The 19,893-nt window shown below is 48.2% G+C and overlaps 1 protein-coding gene across 1 annotated transcript; it reads right to left on the minus strand.

The window, feature by feature from the left end:
* Positions 1 to 2,248: 2,248 nt before the first annotated feature.
* On the minus strand, positions 2,249 to 9,516 carry elfn1b (extracellular leucine-rich repeat and fibronectin type III domain containing 1b). Its single transcript, XM_056410243.1, has 5 exons — positions 8,649 to 9,516; positions 8,416 to 8,569; positions 7,229 to 7,395; positions 3,194 to 4,732; positions 2,249 to 3,079 (listed from the first exon to the last, which is right to left on the minus strand). The coding sequence occupies exons 1-5, from the start codon at positions 8,933 to 8,935 to the stop codon at positions 2,560 to 2,562; spliced, it is 2,667 nt and encodes an 888-aa protein (XP_056266218.1). The 5' UTR covers positions 8,936 to 9,516; the 3' UTR covers positions 2,249 to 2,559.
* Positions 9,517 to 19,893: the final 10,377 nt, after the last annotated feature.

The raw sequence follows: 19,893 nt of genomic DNA on the forward strand, positions 1-19,893 counted from the left end.
GAGAAAAGTCTTCTTCTTTTTTTAACCACGCTAATGAATGTGCTTTTACAGTGCGACAAACGGCTGCGGTGATCGCACTGACCCGCGATCGTGGCTTTAACCGGGCTTAATGACTTGAGCATTCTGAACTCATTACAGCAGAGAAACAGTTTTATACAGTGTTTTCCATTCACCAATCAACATGTCATTGTTTTGCTCAGCGCTGTCGTTCTCATCAGTGCTTCAAGGCTGCAGTTTTCAATTCAAAGAGTCCTTCTAAGCATGTGTTGTTATAAATAGTGTTGTCAATGCTGTGAAAACCTCAAGCATGTTGACTTCAAAATCCACTGAATTCAAAATGTTCTCGACTCCTGAGAACGTGTCCTCTGAAATATATATTTATTTATATATGTAGAATAAACAACAGTTTATTCTTTATCACATTTTACTCCTCTTTTCCACCTCCAGTATTTCGTTCCCGCGGATATTGCAGATATACATGTCGTCTCTTTTCACCACGTTTTACTACAACACGTCTAATATCCGGAACATTTTCTCTTGAAAACCTTCGATAAGGCAAAAACCCCCATCGCTATTACTTCAATAGACGTCTGCGGTGGCAAATTTGGGGCTTCTTGTGGCCAACATTTGGTTCAATTGGCGACACAAACCGGCGTGAGGATCTGCCCTGAGCGGTCAGATCTAGCTTCTTCTTCTCTCTTTTTTTTTTAAGAAAGCCAAATATTCATTATTTATGTCCAGTTCTGACACTGTTGGAATACAACTCGTACATCAGAAAACAAGAATTCCAGCCGCGAAACAGTATTAAATCCTCTAAAGAATACATTCATCTGTGTGTGTGTGTGTGTGTGTGTGTGCGTGTGTTGTTTTGTGCGTACACTTGAATGTGTATGCCTGCGCTAGACTTGTTATTGTAAGGATGCCGGTGGGGCCGGGGGTCGGGGGCTATAGAGGTCAATTTACTACCACAGTACTTTGGTCTTAGACATGATTGGAGGAGAGCAGGGGAGCAGTGAGCCAATGGGAGTGGATCGTTTTGTGCAAATTGTCGTTGGTGTGTCGATGTGAAGGAGAAGAGGTCTGTAAATAGTATTTATAATACTCCTTTGTGATTTGTCATGTTGGCACAATGGCACCACAGTGGAACCAGAGGGAATCCCCCCCCACCCCTCCCCCCTAAAAAATAAAGGAGCAAAAAACCTGGGAGGTCTGGGAGGAGGGGGAAAAAAATGAGTTGTTGATAAAAACACAGTGGAGCTACAGTGTATCGGGAAGCTGAGAGTGTTTAGCTATTTTCCTAAGAGTTTCCTAAGAGTGCAGATCCATGTCCCCTCCCCCGCCCTGTGGGAATTCAAAGACATTCATTTGAAGATTAGAATTTCTTTTCTTCTTTTTTTTGCGTGTTCGATTTCCAAAAAAATCTGAAAACGTACCGTTGTAAGTGAGCAGGTAGGTCACTAACTTGGGATTCTGGTATTCAGGAAAAAGTTCTGAAAGATTTCAACAACAACAAAAAAACATGTTACAGCCACCTCTGTTGCAAATATAGAACCTCTCTCATCTGTACAGCGGTCCCTCCTTTAGGAGGATGAGGAGCAGGTGTAGTGTGGGAGGGGGAGGGGGGGGGGGCTTGGGCTCGCAGCACGTTCCTCTTGGTAGAAAAGAAGAACTGGAGTGTCTCGTCCGTGGTTCTGTCCGCCTCTGATGAGAAACAGTCCAAACACGGTCACGCGACAGAGCCACGCCATTTTCAAAATAACAGGATATTCATGATGTGTGGAGCATAGGAATAATAAGAAGACCAGTAATGTAGTAAGAATAATTAATAGTAAATAACATCTCATTCTAGGTTTTTTTTAAATTCTCTATATAAAAACAGTGGCGAGGAGGAGTTGGTACGACCCCCTCCCCCTCCCCCACGCGGGGGATTTGGCACATTCTACTCACTTCCTGGTGAGAGCTACCTACTCATTCTCAGCACAGTTGAATAGTACTGTTGCCTGGCGACCCATCCGGAATGTGTCATTCGGATGTTTTAAATCTCCCGAATCACGGGAAATCTTTCAAAAAAGTATTTCTTTCTTTTCTTTTTTTCTTCTTTGCAAAAACCCCCCAAAAACATCATCAATCCTCCACGGTGATACGAGTTGTGGAGGTTAATCTGCCGTGGTCAGGTTTGATGGACGTCAGTCTCGAGGCAGATCCAAAGCGTAGCCGGGCTGTTCGGGATGGGTTGCCTGGCAACGTTTATAAGGTTTCCATTTTTTTCCCTCTTCATTCAAAAATAGCTACATAAGTCTGAGCTATAATGTTTATTACATTACAAAAAGTAACTCAGTCTCTCTATAAGCTATGTTTTTTGTTCAATATAATATATTTGTTTGGTCCTTCTTCATGTTCTCAGAAGCAAAGGCTTGGTTTGTGTAAAGTGTGTGTGTGCGTGTATATGTGTGTGTGTGCAGTTTGATTCCGTAGATCCCGTAAGTCGTGTGGTGTTTGTGTGTATTTACACGTCGTTTCTGTGTGTGTCCTTATTTTCCATCTTCTCAGTTCTGGCTTTCAGCTCTTCTGCTGGGCGGACACGCCCTTCCAGTAGTCCAGGATGTCGTGAAGATCCTCGTCCTTGGCGAACTGAACCTTCCGCCTCAGGGCGTGTCCGGCCGCCATGTAGCCCTCGTCCTCCGTGGACGCCTGCCGGTGCCTCTTGCGGTGCTGCTTGAACCGCTCCCACAGCCCCAGGGTCGGCGTGCACAGGAGCCCTTCGTCCTCCTCGTCTTCATCCGGGCTGGAGCAGTAGCTGAGGTTGTGGTACTGGGGCGACAGCGGGTAGTGCGGCGACGGCTGGGAGTAGGCCAGCTCCCGCTGCTTGGCCTGCCTGCTGATGTTGATGGGGTCCAACGTGGAGGGCCTGCGGCCGCCCGGGTGGTGGTGGGGCTCCTGCAGGGTCTGGGGGTGGTGCTGCTGGGAGCCGGGGTACGAGTGACGGTGTTCGTTGTGCTGGCGGATCCTCTGCGCTTCAGCTCGCAGGATGGCCGCCGCGGGGGGGACCGAACGAATGGCCTCTCCTCCTCCGCCTCCCCTCTCTCCTCCGCCTCCTCTTTCTCCTCCGCCTCCCCTCTCTCCTCCGCCTCCCCTCTCTCCCCTCTCTCCTCCGCCTCCCCTCTCTCCCCTCTCTCCCCTCTCTCCGGTCGACGCCCTCTCGATGTAGCGGGTCTCTGACGAGTGGTAGCCTCCCTCCGAGCGGAACGAGCGAGGGCTCCGGGCCGAACCCGGAGAGGAGGAGGTGCTGGGCCTCTTGGAGGTGGGAGGAGCCTCCATGCTGTGGTGTCGCTGCAGAGAGTGGTGATAGCTCCGGCCCCTCTCGTCCCTGCCTCCTCTTCCTCCTCCCTTGTACACCGGGGAGAGGAACTCGCCCCCTCGTTCCCTCTCTCCTTGCTCAGAGAGAAGCACCAGCTGTGGCTCTGCGGTAGAAACCGCCCCTTTGCCCGCATTGGAGGGGGATTTCATCCCCTGCTGGAAGGAGGTGGACTCTGATTTGAGAGCGTCGATGCAGTTGTTGATGATCTGGTTCACTTTGTCGACTTCTTTGGCGATGGTCGAGATCTCGGCCACCGAGCCCTGGGGATCGGCCTGCGGCGACATCTCTCGTTCTCGCTCCCTCTCTCGGTCTCTCTCCCTTTCGATGCCGGAGCCTCTCACCTCCATGTAGTTCAGTTTGGCGGGCTTGTGCACCGGCGTCTCGATCACCTCCTGCAGCTTGTACGGGTCGATCTCACCCCCCTGAGGAAGGTAGGGCATTCGGGACAGACTCTCCCCGGCGCCGAGCTTCTGGGAAACGGATACTCCGCTCCCGCCTTCGATATCCCCTTCTCCGCCATACTTGAGCTCGATCAGAGTCCGTTGGATCCTGTTCATCTTCCGCTCCTTCTCCTGCATGATCCTTTTCTTCCTCATGCAGTGGACGACGAGGCCAAGAAAGAGCAGCATGCCGAACAAACAGCCCAGAATAGTCATAATGTAGTGGGTGGCTGACGACTGGTTGTCTACTCTCTCTTCTCCCGCCCGGCGGCCAGTGGAGATGGTCAGACAGGTGTGGTTGAAGCGCAAGGAGTTCCTTATCGAAGCCACACAGTATGTGTAGTCGGTGTTGGGTTTGAGGTTCTTGAGCTCGATATCTTCCCTTATGTTTTTCAGATTCTGGATATCTGTGAAGAAGCTGTTGTTGTAAAGCACCAGGATGTACATCTTCCTGTACGGGTGAGGAATCTGAACCGTGACCACGGCGCTGGAATGAAGCACCTGCTTCAGAATAATGATCGGCTTGGTGTCGGAGAAAATGGGGCTGAGGTTGATGACCTCATCGGGGGGAGTCCCGGAAGCACAATCGTCCAATCCGCAGGGTGAGGCGAAATCCGGGGGCAGGGTGGTGGAATCCGACATCCCGTTGGTGTAGAAGGTGGTCCCGATGCCGCCGTCGTCCGTGCAGACCAGACTGAGCACGTGCAGAGCGTTGCGTTGGGAAGGCACGCGGGGGTTCTGGCTCAGGAGGTTGTAGCCGAAGAATCCTTGAGGGGAGTCGCACACCATCCTCTCGCTGGTCCGGTTGGGGAAGGCCGAGAGCCAGCGCAGGAACCCGAGCAGCTCGCAGGAGCAGTTGAAGGGGTTGGTGTAGAGTTCACAAGTGGTCAGCTTCGAGAGGCCGGAGAACAAACTGCCGTCCAGCACCTGGATCCTGGAAATGGATAAAGGTTGAAAATCATAGAATTCAAGGATAGAAATGTCAGGGAGGTATCTACAATTTGTATCCTACAGGAGTCAATCGGCAGAAGTTCGGAGATTGCGATATATCATGCTTCTATCCTCCACACACCAAGGTTTTATCATTCTCAAATGTATCAGTCTTCATACTCCTCAAGTGACAACACTGGCCGTGACTGGAACAACAACTCCCCCGAAGATCACTGAAGCGAGACTCTCTCTCATTCCCTTCCCCCTATCCACAGACACCTGTGGTTGTTTTCTCCCCAGGACCCTTCAAGGCCATCTCCATGGCAACGACCATCTTGTGGACTGAGAACTTTGTCTGTTGTGGACTGGGGGAGGACGATACATCAGGCCACTTACACACAACCAACACACTGAAAAAGCACTCACTACCCCCATCCCACGCCGCCTGCTTTGCCCCCAGGGTGACAGGACGGGGTCTCGTCAGCGCCGTGGCGAAGGACCGGCTGGCTGCTTGTCGGTGCTGGTTACCTTCTGCCCCAATGACGGGCTATCGCCCAGTCTTTGGATTACCTCCCTCCCCTTCCTACTCGTTGCAAGTCATGTCTAAGATGTATGTGCTTATGTGCAATGGTGTTTTTGTTTCTCCTGCTCCCACACTGTACCCCTCTAGGGGCATAGTCGGGGGGTGGCTTTTTCTTTTTCTCGCCTCTCTTCCCTCATGTTATGCTGTCATCTTTCATCCACCCTTTCCTAGATGGCGCCATGACGCCTCGGTGTCTTGGTGCGCGATTCTTGCACCTTCCGCCAAAAAAAGTTCCTCGTTTGTTTGTGAAAACATTCTTTGGCAATAAACCTGTTTCTGATTCTGATTCTGATTCTGACTGGAGGCAATTGATCAGTCATTGGATTTTATATTTGCTGAGTGTTTTCCAGGTATGCAGTCGTGTTCCTCGAGACCTGTAAACAGACTTTAATGATCAGCATCGGCAAGCTCTCGCTTTAAAATCCACTCGGCACTCCGTCTTCTTGCACTTCAGTAAACATTTCCTAAAATACCTTTCAAGAAGCCCCAAAGAGCTGTTACACTTTCATTCCGCTGCTGCTTTTTAAGTCGAGGGATCGATACCGGTTACGGTACTTTCTTTTTGGAAGAATGACGTGTTGCAGTTTCGCAAAATGGTTTAATGAGGATACTGTCAGTGGGAAAGGAAAACAAGCGTATCTGGGCATCTTCTGCAATGCTTGTCTCCAGAAAGTCTCCAGAAGATCTGAATTAGTGCATTTGGAAAGCAGCCCTTGATCTTTGATTATCGGTTGATGACAGCAGGCCTGCCATGTATCATTGATGTCTTGGCTGCATATAAGAAATGTAATATATTCTCCATATCTAAAAATGCTTCAAATCGTTTTACGTTTGCTTCAAATACCAATGAACACCTCATTAGGAACCCGAGAGACAGATCACATTGGAAATTGCTTGTTTTGGCAGACTAACATTTTTAAAAAAAAGACATATTTAATATTTAAGTCACAGAAAGGAAACGCAGCAAACCCAAAATTTGACCAGATATTAAACCGAATCATGACAAGCTTCTTCGAATTAGACAATAATTTAATTATTAGAAGGGCTGAGGATCCTTTTCTCAACGTTATGTAATTGATTAATTTACTAATTGTTGCAGCGCCACAACAGCATGTTTTCTCTCTCAATGGGCCGATGGGACTCTCTCTCTAGACCACTGGTTCTCGTTCTCTCTCTCTCTCTCTCAATGGGCTAATGGGACTCTCTCTCTAGACCACTGGTTCTCGTTCTCTCTCTCTCTCTCTCAATGGGCTAATGGGACTCTCTCTCTAGACCACTGGTTCTCGTTCTCTCTCTCTCTCAATGGGCTAATGGGACTCTCTCTCTAGACCACTGGTTCTCTCTCTCTCTCTCCCTCCCTTTCTCCCTCTCTCTCTCTCTCTCTCTCTAAATGGGCCAATGCCCAATGGGACTCTCTCTAGAGCACTGGTTCTCTCTCTCTCTCCCTTCCTCCCTCCCTTTCTCTCTCTCTCTCTCTCTAAATGGGCCAATGCCCAATGGGACTCTCTCTCTAGACCACTGGTTCTCTCTCTCTCTCTCCCTCCCTTTCTCTCTCTCCCTCCTCTCTCTCCCTCTCTCTCTCTCTCTCAATGGGCCAATAAGCCAATGGGCCAATGGGACTCTCTCTCTCGACCACTGGTACTCTCTCTCTCTCTCTCTCTCTCTCCCACCCTCTCTCTCAATGGGCCAATAAGCCAATGGGCCAATGGGACTCTCTCTCTCGACCACTGGTACTCTCTCTCTCTCTCTCTCTCTCCCACCCTCTCTCTCTCTCTCAATGGGCCAATAAGCCAATGGGCAAATGGGACTCTCTCTCTCGACCACTGGTACTCTCTCTCTCTCTCTCTCTCTCTCTCTCTCTCTCTCTCTCTCTCTCTCTCTCATATACATTAGACATGAACCACCCGGGGCCGGTACCTGTTCATGGAGAGGTCTATATTCTCGATGTTGGGGCACTCCCAGAAGGTGTTGAGCGAGACGCTCTCGATGAGGTTGGCTTGCAGGTAGAGGTACTGCAGCTTGCCCAGACCACGCAGCATTCCCTCCGTCAGGTTCCTCAACTTGTTAAAACCCATCTGGAGAACCTGGAGAGGCAAACACAAGTGGGATTATTCTAATCTCCGAAGAGTCGACCAGCGCCAAGTAACGCACACTACGAGCTGGAAACCTGCAGAACAAACAGACGGCGGTTCAGTACAATCCATGTTTCACACGGTGATCTAAGCCTCGGCGCCGCGCTCCATTTACTAAGATCTTTTTTGTTCACATTTTACCTCCTGGCCCGGCTCCAGCAGCTGGAGTGGTGCATGTGTAAGTACGCCAGCTCGTTATGGCGCCGTTCAGCTCAGTTTGGTGGAGACACGTTTGCCCGAATGCTTCTGGAAGCCGTAACGAGCTGGCGTTTCCTTTCGCGTGTCTTGTGTGCATCCATCTGTGTGTATAATCCTGGAATAATTGACATGCTTTGCTCAAGTAAAAGTAGCAGAAGTAGCACAGGGAGGAAATACTCACTTTATTCATAATTAGCAATAGTTATTATGCAGTATTGAGTAATATCCCAAACTTTACCTGAATATTTAGTGATATTATGTCGAATTTAACGATATTCAGGACCAAAATCATACCTGTTTTTTTATTTATTTAAAGAAAGCTATGCATTAATGTGTAAGCTGTATTTTAATGTGACTGCTGGTTAAACTGGAGATATTTTATGCTGATCAAGTCATTTAGGATACTAATATATACAAATACATGAAAATGGGTTTGTGTGTTTGTTGCTATGTACTTGAAGTTAAGTATGTGACATAAAACACTTCAAATAACTCAACACTGACTGTCGGTTTCCTTCAGGACATTAACCACGGCCTCCTGGGTGAAAGTCCTGCATGTTTTGATGCATCTTTACATAATCTCCCCTAACCTTGTCCTCTGCTGCTGCCATAACTACGACCACATAGAGCATCTAGCTGCTGTGTTCAATGGAGTATCTGAAACATGCACAAATATCTCCAAACACAGTCCATGGTGAATGCACTCTGCTGTATTGTGTGTGTGTGTGTGTGTGTGTATCCATGTGTATGGAGGTGCACGATGTCACCGCTCACCTGCAGGTTGAATTGTGCCGAGAAAGCTCCGTCCTCCACGTAGCTGATGTCGTTCTTGGTGAGGTTCAGGTAGGTGAGGTTTCCAAAGCGACTCAGCGAAGAATAATGGACCGATCGTATCTTGTTCTCATTCAGCCTCAGATCCACGATGGTGCTGTGGAGATAAGTGTGACGGCTTTAGATCTTAAAAAAAAAAAAAATGGACAAGACTCTTTTATCCGAAGTCTCCTGACCTGTTAATGTGGGAGGGGATGGCCTCGTACGGCGGCTGGTTCATGCTGCAGATAGCCAGCCACACGAAGCCTTTCTCGCCTTCGATGAGCCAGCAGTCGGCCGTTACCGTCGGCAACCGCGTGATTGACAGCAGGGCCAGCCAACAGAGGAAGGAGCTGGCCGTGGACAGGACCGCCGACGAACCCCCGGTCCCGTTGTGCCTCTGCCGTCCCCGCCTTGTCCTCTGGGCCATTTGGGGCGTCGTCGCAATATCCATTGGAGAAAGCCGAGCGGGGATGCGTGCCATCTAACATTCATCCATGCAGGCGAGCGCCATTTGAAAGGGAGCGAGGGCTTGTTTTGTACAGTAATATCTCTTTTTTCTCGGGTCAGATTTGTGTCTCTACTGCTATAAAAGTCCCAGCGTGGGGAAATGTCCCCGTTTCTCCTTCGCTTGACGTGTAATCGGACATTAAGTTGGATACAACTTGTGTCAGGAATCCGCGATTTATCAAAGTGGAGATGATAGATGCTGGAATTGGACGTATCTCTTCATTGGCCGTATGCGTGTGGAGGTAAACTGTATCAGCTGTTCAATTACGGGGTCGCATTTGATTTGTTGTGGACAAATTGGCAAGAGGAAGTCGTCCAGATTGGCTGGTGCTCATGTCTTCTGTGGCCATCTGCATCTCTGATTGGAGAAGCACCTCTTTTCTTTCTTCCTCATTGCTCGCTGCTCCGCACTCGGTGTGAGAACTCGTCCCTGGAGGGAAAAGGAAAGGGAGGGAGAGAGAGAGAGAGAGATATGGGGGGTGAGTGTTAGAAAGGACCTGCTAATGAAACACAGCGGTTTATACCAACAAACACGACCCTGTTACCAGCATGATGAGATGGGTGTAGATACTTCTTCTTATATAACCGTCTGGCACACACACACACACACACACACACACACACACACACACACACACTTCCTTTGGACAAAAGCCTTTTTTAATTAGCCCACATTGGTGCAGATACATAATAGGCACCTGCAAATCTTAAAAATACACACCCGCCCGTTGATGCTACGTGTGCTCTCACGCACATTTCTTTTTTTTCTTCCACGCTATTAGCCCCGGGGGCCCTTGATAGACCTGGGCTAAGAATGGCCCTTACTGTATCGAATGAATTATTCCGCTCTAAATAAAACACCTCCCGGGGGGGAAAATGAAACAGCTGATTTTCTGATGCAACGCGAGGGGAAGAAAAAAAGGGCTCGCAAAGAGCTGCGAGAACAGCGAGGAGGAGGAGGAGGAGGAGGAGGAGGAGGAGGGAGAAGCAGTGGGTGCAAGAGAGTGGCGAGATGGAGGAGTGAGGTAGAGGAGAGGAATAAGGCGGTAAGAAGATAAAGAGGCAGTGATTCTCGGAGAGAAAGAGTAGGCCGGGGGTGTGGAGTGGCTCTTATAGTGGCGCCCTGATCTCTTTGAGAGCCTTGTTCTCAGCTGTAAGAGCGACAAACAGGATGTGACATTATGGAGGCGAAGACCAAGGAGGAGGAGGAGGAGGAGGAGGAGTGGGAAGGAGCAAAAGGTCCAGCCTTTCTCTGGAGCACCTTTTGGCCGCTGTTCCCTCCGTATTGATTCCGGATGAATGCTGAGGCAGAGGGAGGCGTCGCCTCTGATTCGTGAAGGAGAGCAAAAGCTCTTTTGGAGAACGGGACGAAGCCTCGCTGAACTTTTCGGTTTCCTCGCGGAGTGCAAAGGTCCTGATGTCACATCCTGTCCAGCCGCCGGTCCGCGAGCTTCTGTGACTCCTTATCGCTCAATAGAAGGTCTCTTTGATATTTCTTCTTCTTCTTCATAAAAAAAAAAAAGAAGGTGTTCACCATTTATGATTTCCTGTCCGTCCGTACAACACACTTCATCATCCAGGATGTCGACCGACGCTCTCTTCTTTTATCTTTCCAAGACGACGCTTCTACAGCCGCGTCTCTGTGCTGATGCCTTTGATGTGTAACGTTCTCCATGTTCACTCCCTCATTCTGGCTGTTATCAAGCCGTCATTTGCTTATTCATACTTGACAGATTTCAGCTGAGGGTTGACGAGAATGTCTTTAGATTTATATATGCTATTTTGTTATAGACCAAACTATGACACATTCATTATTTTTGGCCTGGTGATGGCAGAGATTAAAAAGGTTGGGTTGTTTATCTGCTTCAAAAGATGTTTTCTATGAAAATCTCATTACATTCTGGCAGCAATCAATGAAGTCTTGTGTCTATGGCAGTCGCCCGAACGTCATGATTGGACAGCCTACTTGCCTGCCGCTCTGCCTGTGCTCTCTTTGCTCTTCACTGGAGTCTTCCTCAAGCTGCTCGCTTGACAGCTGTGAGTATTAACGATAGCCCTGTTTCGCGCCAGTTTTAAACACTGTTTTGAGCTCGCAAAATCCAGGACGGCTGCTTATTTATTTCTTTATCCCGATCGGAGAAGTGTTCAAAGATTACCAACCCGAGCTCTTAAAAGTTAAGGTTACTACCAAAGTTATCCAGGAGGAGTTTATTAACAGAGCAGTGAGGCACTAAAATCAAAACTCAGAGCTTATCTGTGATTGAACGATTGACTCCAAACGGCACTCGACATGACACGGCTGAGTCGACGACTTGAGGTGCTAACACCGCAAATAGTGCTAAGAGCGTGAATACTTGTTGCTTGTTGTTTTTGCATCTCATTTGGTAATTAAGATGCATTCAGAAACCTTTTCACGATAAAGGACCCTCGTTAATCATGACACAGCCTTCATCGACAGAGTCATACACGAGACACTTGTTAATAATAAAAGCTATTAGCATTGATGATTCTGACCCGATTACTTTGCATCGCATCCAAACCAGATGTTGGGACATTGCCTTCCCCTGCTGTCCAGGCCTCCTTTTTTATTCCCATCGCTCGTCTCTCAAATGGCCCCAGTGAGGCAACCCGGTGACATGGAATCTGCAATCGTCTTGAGAATACGAAACAGGTGTCCAGGTGGCCCTCTGGAGCAGCACCTGGGAGTTCGGACTTCACGGCCTCTCTATATAAAAGGTCAACAAATGCACGCTGGCGTATGTGGGCGTTTGTGGGTGTTTACGCAATAGCAAAGGCCTTTTCCACCCAGTCAGCGCGATCTATAATTGATGGTGAGACTTCCTCCCACGTAGCATGAGACAATCCCCCCCCAGTCGGTCTCCCAGACAAAGGGGTGTAGGAACGGCTCGGCAGCTTCTCGCACGAACAAACGACGGCACATCTCCACAGGAAACGTCCGTTCTGCTGACCAAGAGGTAAGCTCAGGTAAACACAGGGGGAGGAGGAGGGGGAGGGGGGAGGTGTAGCGAGGAGGCGGGGCCAAACATTTTTGTTAACATGCCGAGACGGCGGATTTCTGCCTGACCTCTTCTTTTTTGTTGTTGCAGCGAGTTAAAGCGATGTCTGCCGAAGGGCCGGGAGGCAGAAGAGGGAGCGCGAAGGCGAGAGCAGAAATAGATACAGGAGCGCTTACTGGTTTGCACTTGACCTGCTTTTGTAGTAAACGCACTTGTTGTAGCGAACGGGGCGCATGCAGGAGGAGCCGCTCAGAGTCCGTCCGCCTCGTTTCCATTTTGCATCATTCATCGCGCTTGAATATTTCCACACGGTCGACAACAACCGTGTGGAAATATTCCAGCGCTCAGCGTCACGACCGTCTCGCTCTCCGGTCGTGTCACCCTCAAAGATTTATAGTAAATCATCATATGGAGGGAGGAAGGGAGGGAGCGAGGGGAGAGAGAGGGAGGGAGGGAGATAGAGAGAGGGAGTGTGAGAGGGAGGGAAGGAGGGAGTGTGAGAGAGAGGGAGGGAGGGAGATAGAGAGAGGGAGGGAGTGTGAGAGAGAGGGAGGGAGGTAAAGAGAGGGAGAGGGAGGGAGGGAGATAGAGAGATGGGGGAGTGTGAGAGAGAGGGAGGGAGAGAGGGGAGAGGGAGGGAGGGAGATAGAGAGAGGGAGTGTGAGAGTGAGGGAGAGAGGGAATGAGGGAGTGTGAGAGAGAGGGAGGGAGATAGAGAGAGGGAGTGTGAGAGAGAGTGAGGGAGAGAGGGAAGGAGGGAGTGTGAGAGAGAGGGAGGGAAGCAGGTAGAGAGAGGGAGGGAGGGAGATAGAGAGATGGAGGGAGTGTGAGAGAGAGGGAGGGAGGGAGAGAGGGGAGAGGGAGGGAGGGAGGTAGAGAGGGAGGGAGATAGAGAGAGGGAGGGAGAGAGTCGGAGGAAGGGAGAGAGAGGGACAGAGAGAGGGAGTGTGAGAGGGAGGGAGGGAGGTAGAGAGAGGGAGGGAGGAGAGAGAGAGGGAAGGGAGGAGAGAGAGGGAGGGAGATAGATAGAGAGAGGGAGGGAGTGTGAGAGGGAGGGAGAGAGAGGGAGGGAGAGAGTCGGAGGAAGGGAGAGAGAGGGAGGGAGAGAGAGAGAGGGACAGAGAGAGGGACAGAGAGAGATAGTCTCTCTAACCTTGCTCTTCTGAAAGGGCGACCGAGGCGACCAGGTTCCAGGATAAATTGTGTGGATATATCTGTGATATCAGGGGAAAAAATAATATTAAAAATCTGTGTTGGCTACGAGAAGAAAAGCCCTCCAGAGTGTGAAGAAGAGTGCGCCGCGACTTTGAGACGCAGAAAGAGACGGCGAGGCGTCGCCTTCAGGGATGTGCTTTGGTTTTATTCACAGACACACACAGTGAGAGGCTAAAGTCGCTGTGAACAATTAGTGAGAAACAACAAAGAAGCCCAGTGTGCTTGGAGTCAACGTATCCGGAGGTCTTAAAACCTTCATATCTTCACACACTCATTGATCATATTCTTGGCAGATGGGAGAATTGGGAAATCGAACCCACCTTCTTAAAAGTTTTCTGCAACAAGAAACAACAAAACTTTTATTGCATTTCCAAAGCTCCTCTCCGACCCCTCTGTGTCACAGAAGTATCCAGCAGCAACAACAAAGATCCAAACTGTGAGTCAGAGGGAGAAATACAGTAATGATGTAACCTTTTTCTCTCTTCACTCAAATCCGGCGCATTTTATTCAGTGTTCACTTTGTCCTTTTCCGATGTTCTTGCATTCAAATAGCAACATCAGAGGCCTGTGCAGCTTTAGGTAAACATCCTCTCAGCTGTTGCTCATTTTCCCCGCAGCAAAAAAACATAAACTTTTTACAATTAGTTTTTGTAGGGATTGAAAAGTCTCCTCGCGGTGGCTTTCTTCTTGTCTATCGCTCTGTTACAGTTCAAAGTTCAACGGGACAAGAGGAAGCAACTTCACAGTTCAGTCTGATAATAATAATGCAATAATAATAATAACTTTATTTATATAGCACCTTTAAAAACAATGTTTACTAAGTGCTCCACAGAGAGTCAAAGCAAAACAAGTGGAATAGCAAGAAACTAATATTACATTTAAAAGTATAACAAATAAAATGGAAAAATAACAAATAAATATATTAAAAACCCAAAAAAAAAAAACAGACAAACTAAATTAGGGGAACCAAAGTTCTGCATAAAAAGACTAGATCACTTAAAATCTGTTCTGTAAAAATGGGTTTTAAGAAGTGATTTAAAAGAAGTTACTGATTCTGCGAGCCTTGTCCCCTCCGGTAGGTCGTTCCAAAGTCGAGGGGCTCTAACAGCAAAAGCACGGTCACCCTTTCATTTAAGCCTCGACTCTGGAATAATCATAAGAAATACTTTTTAATTGGACAGGAAACCCGTGTCTGTGCTCTAACGCCGTGATTACAGGGAACCAGGATGTTTGTGATAGATGTTTTTAACCAAACTGTTTGGGTCAAATTAATGCAATCCAATCCAATCCAATTTATTTATATAGCACATATTAAAAACAGAGGGTTTAACGAAGTGCTTCATAGTAAGCATAGCATAATAATAAAATATAATATTACAGTAGTAGATAAAAGGCATACAAACAAAATAGAGAGAAATCAATACAAAACATAGCTCAAACTGACTCGAAAGCGAGGGAAAAGAGGTGGGTCTTCAGGCGGGACTTAAAGGTTTGGAGGGTGGGCGACAATTTGACCTGGGGGGGCAGGTCGTTCCAGAGCCTGGGGGCTACTGCTGAGAAGGCCCGGTCTCCTCTGGTAATTTTCTTAGTTTTAGGGACTACTAGGAGGAGCTGGTCAGCCGATCTCAGACCCCTTGAGGGGGTGTACACCTGTATGAGGTCAGAGATGTACTGAGGGGCCAGCCCATTAAGCGCTTAAAAACAAACAATAAAATCTTAAAATGAACTCTAAAGTGGACAGGAAGCCAATGGAGGGAAGACAGGACTGGGGTGATGTGATCGTACTTGCGGGTTCCTGTAAGCAACCGAGCCGCAGCGTTTTGCACACGCTGCAGGCGGGCCAGCGAAGTCTTGTTTAAGCCGGCATAAAGTGCATTACAGTAATCTAAACGCGTAGAAACAAATGCATGAATTACACGCTCAAAATCAGAAGCGGATAAAACCGGTTTAATTTTGGACAGCAGCCTCAGGTGAAATGTTATAATGCAGTATAACATTTCATCACAAGGCCAACACTAAGTTGTGTTGAACCAGAATTCTCCTTTTACTTAAATGGATTTTCATGCCCGCATTATGATGGAGACCGACGACGCGTCACACGCCGCCAACACGCCGCCAACACGCCGCCAACACGCCGCCGTCCGTTCCTTCATTCCTCCGTGTGACTGATGAGCAGCACTTAGGAGATGGGATATTCTCCCGGGCAGGTGGTCAGCGAGGCAGACATATGAGCACATCAATAACTGCCAGACATTCATATGTGCGCACATGGACGGAGAGCCTGAGACATATGAAACACACACACACACACACACACAGACACACAGCACAGTTCATCACCATCTCTGGGTGTAGCGGGGACGTCGCTCACTGTGCCAGTACTCCCACTATATGATGTTACATACCAGTGGGGAAAAGAGCATAGCACCCAGATGCCATCATGAGGAATATGGGGAGGAAGGTGAGAGGGAAAGCAGGAAGACAAATGACTCGTGGTGCCCACATACAGCGCTTTATATGTGTGTGTGTGTGTGTGTGTGTGTGTGTGTGTGTGTGTGTGTGTGTGTGTGTGTGTGTGTGTGTGTGTGTGTGTGTGTGTGTGTGTGTGTGTGTGGCGTTACACTAAATCCATAATGTATTTTGCATGCAAGCAAAAGTACTCCGAGATTACTCTTCGCGGCGAAGAGAAAAGGGGGCAGCTTCTCCCGACTGTTATTATTTATAAAGTTATCATCCCAAACCCCTTTTTTTTTGGGGATACTATTTAAAGTCTGCAATGCGAGAGCCGTTTAAAAAAAAAAATATCAGCGGTGTATCTTTTTCTTTTCTTTTTTCTCCTTGTTTTTTCTTCCTGCCGCCGACGGATTCCTCCGCTCCGACTCCGACGTCGGACTAAACACCGAATGCAAATAATCCGGCTCAATTCCACGCGATCGATGTGTCGGCCTCGCTTTCAATCCCTGAAACGGCACACACACTGTCGACGGGTCATCGCGTCGACCGGCACACACACACAGACTCCGAGGGATTTATTCCAACGACAAATGTATTTATTAGTTATGATTAGTTTCGGATACAATGTTGTTATTTCTTTTGCACCAACTGCAGTTGAATTGTTATCACCTGATCAAAATGCTTAGTCCTACTGTCGTCATCTATCTTTTTGTGACGTTAGCTATTTTTAGCTTTTAGTCGTCTGTTCGCTATTGCCGAGTCATGTTTTCAAAGGCGGTTGGGCACAAGAGACTCGTTTCTATTATTAGATATTCTGTAACTATCCGTCAGCACATGTAGGGGGGAAAACATCATTTCCTTGGACATCAAGTGTGGATTTTGCTCAGGAGTAGCTGAGGTGAATCTTTAACAGGGTTCGTACGGTCATGGAAAACCTGGAAAAGTCATGGAATTTTAAAATGGTCATTTCCAGGCCTGGAAAAGTCATAAATCATAAAAGTATGGGAAAAGTCATGGAAATGTTGGTATATTCACATGTTCATTGATGCCGAGTTTGAAATAATTAATATAAACAGATGGATTTGCACATAAAGAATAAACATTTATATAAGTGTTTAAAGGAATAAACATGAATAGAAATGTTTATTCTTTTAATCAAACTATTGTCTCATTCATTTGTTTCATTTAAGGTAAACTGTATGCTTTGGAATTCTAATTTGTTTAATACAAAATTCTCTATATTGGTCATGTTTATACCGAGATTTCAGTTTGGTCGTGGAAATTTGGTTTAAAGTCCTGGAAAAGTCCTAGAAAAGTTATGGAAAAGTCATGGAAATCCATTGGTCAAAATGTGTAAGAACCCTGCTTTAACCTCCGCGGTTAGCAACGCAGCTTTAGCGCCACAGTGACAAGCCATGTGTTAAAAGCTCAGGTAGTGAAGGCCCCCCACCTATAGGGCTAAAAGACACTGTTGCCACGGATACTGTATGTCCAAAAAACGGTTTAATGCTCTTCTGAAAGACGGAGAATTATCCACAATAGCTGTTTTATACTTTATATTTCCCCACACAAAAAGTGCAGAGAATTCAACTTTAGTCTTCTTCCCTCGAGGTCTTTGATTGGCCAGTGGAGCTCTCTCCCGCTGCTCCGCGAGCCGCGTCCTCTGCAGCTCCTCCTAATGCCGTATGTTGACTTTTAGGGCTATTTTAGGGTTGCTCCCAAATAATTTAGATATTTACGCAACTCCGAAATGTGGACGCTAGCAGTGCGGTCGCCTCCAGGCCTGACGGAGATGTGCGAGGCGGTCTCCGTGATGCTTTGACTACGTCGCGTGAATGTTTCTGCTTAAAAGCTTCAAAATCCTGCCGACACTCATTTCTCTGCCGGAGTTCAAATCCTTCGTTGGAGAAGAATCCATGACAGTTGTCTTTTGCTCTGAAGTTTCAAAAAAAAAATTTTAATGCGAGGCATCTGTCTGTCTCTCTGTCTGTCTGTCTCTCTGTCTGTCTGTCTGTGCCCAGAACCTTCTCCAACCTGGTGAATTATAGATTCAACCAAGAAAACAAATTTTCCCTTTGCAGGCTTTTTAATGATGAAGCTTTATTCACGTGAAGATATCGAACCGTGGACGAGCTTCTGAGGAATAAATCTCTTCTCGGGCGCCTTCGGAACTTCACGTCAAACCGCATTACACAAACTGTTGTGGGCGGTGCGACGCCCCCCCCCCCTCCCCCCGGGCGTGTAAATGCACCACGGACGCGGACGCACTTTACTTTAAATGACACGCGTGAATTATTGCGATCAATGAAGGTGATTTAGATCAGATTGGAGAGGAAGATGACGAGGAGACGAGAGGGCGAAAGGAAGATGACGAGGCATCTATCTGTCTGTGTCTGTCTGTCTATGTTTGTCTGTCTGTCTGCATGTCGTCTGCACGATTCAAAGACAATCATGAGTATGTCATTTGTTTTGACTCCCATCCAACCTCATTCAACCCTCCACCCCCACCCCGGCCCCCCACCCCCACCCCATCTATAAGACTGATGGAGTTTTACGGAAATAAGGCCTCAACATCACACACAACATCACACAACATCACACAACATCACACAACATCACACATCCCTGATGGGGAACGAAAGCCTGCGTCTCTTCTCCCCCTCTCCTTCGCCTCTGGGGGATTTAGAGGGCGGGTGGGGTGTGTGTGTGTGTGTGTGTGTGTGCGGGGGGGTTGATGGGTGAAGTTTTCTGGGGAGTTGAGCTGACGTCCAGACTCGGCGTGATGGACATTTCTATACGATATTTGGAAACACGGAGCGTGACGGACATTTCTATTATAGAAATATTCCACTTCATGCTACGGAGACCGTGGTGTGTGTGTGTGTGTGTGTGTGTGTGTGTGTGTGTGTGTGTGTGTGTGTGTGTGTGTGTGTGTGTGTGTGTGTGTGTGTGTGTGTGTGTGTGTGTGTGTGTGTGTGTGTGGGTGGGGGTGGGGGGGGGGCTTGGTTGTATGTAGTCGATGGCAACTGGGACAAAATGGGTGAGAATAAAGCTTTTTATACAAGATTTTATTTTCCTCATCATGAGATAACATCTTTGTCTCCGTCTCTGTGTTTCTTTCTTTTCTTTTTTTTCCCTTCCTTTTTTCTGAAGCCGAGTCTCTCACTCTCTGTCTCTCCTATCTCCGTCTCTGCAGCGCGGGGGTCATGCCAGAATAATAGGCCCCGCCGATATGAATCTCCTCCTCCGTCGGCCCCGCGGTGCTCCACCCGTCACTCCCCTGCAGAGGGAAGCGAACATGCGAGGGGCCACGGACGATCCTCCGCGCGCGAGGCAACGTGTGGTTACGTAACGCGTTTAGTATTCAGAGAGGAGAAAGGAGGGGAGGGGGAAAAAAAAGAAAAGAAGAGAACGGGGACAGAGAAACGATGGGGAGGCGGTGGAAGAGAAGGAGCGGAGGAGAGGAAGGGAACGTCTTCAAGTGTCTATTCCTGTATCATTGTGGTGCTTTTTATGATAAAATTAAGAAGAAGAATGATGATATATGTACGATTATTATAAAATAATAGCTTACAAAACAAAAGGTCCATTCTGAGGAGGAAATGAACCTTTTGAGGTTGTTTTTAAACTATTTTCAAGGTCAAGAATTAACTCTAAACCTCACAGATATACATATTGTCCTTAAAGCTGTAAAAAAAAAAATCTGTTAATAAATTGCGTTTGAATCATGCCGCCCGTCACATTAGTGCACGTGAGCGTGTCCCAGATAATATAATTAATTATGTCCCAGATAAATAAAGTCCATAAATACCCGTGTGGGACACGGAGGCCTCCGCAGGTGAGACGAGGTGACGAGGTACAACTGTGATGGTGTGAAGTGCAGCAGCCCATCTACCACCAGGCTGGGCTCAGGCCCCAGTGGCAGCGGCAGCAGCCCATCCACCATCAGGCCGGGCTCAGGCCCCAGTGGCAGCAGTCGCAGCCCATCCACCATCAAGCCGGGCTTAGGCCCCAGCGGCAGTGGCACCGACAGCAGTCCATCTACCACCAGGCCGGGCTCAGGCCCTAGCAGCAGCAGCGGCAGCCCATCCACCATCGGGCCGGGCTCGGGCCCCAGTGACAGCAGCAGCAGCCCATCCACCACCAGGCCGGGCGCAGGCCCCAGTGGCAGCAGCAGCAGCCCATTTACCATCAAGCCGGGCTTAGGCCCCAGTGGCAGCGGCACCGATAGCAGCCCATACACCAC

Source organism: Pseudoliparis swirei, chromosome 24 (genome assembly GCF_029220125.1).
Source record: "Pseudoliparis swirei isolate HS2019 ecotype Mariana Trench chromosome 24, NWPU_hadal_v1, whole genome shotgun sequence".
NCBI lineage: Eukaryota > Metazoa > Chordata > Actinopteri > Perciformes > Liparidae > Pseudoliparis > Pseudoliparis swirei.

Excerpts from the sequence above, each read along its gene's own strand:
- elfn1b (XM_056410243.1), bottom strand. The coding sequence starts at position 8,935 with ATGGCACGCATCCCCGCTCGGCTTTCTCCAATGGATATTGCGACGACG. Across the intron at positions 4,733-7,228 it reads ATAGACCTCTCCATGAACAG|GATCCAGGTGCTGGACGGCA; the intron begins GTACCGGCCCCG and ends ATCCATTTCCAG. Across the intron at positions 3,080-3,193 it reads ACCCGCTACATCGAGAGGGC|GGGAGGCGGAGGAGGAGAGG; the intron begins GTCGACCGGAGA and ends CGGAGGAGAGAG.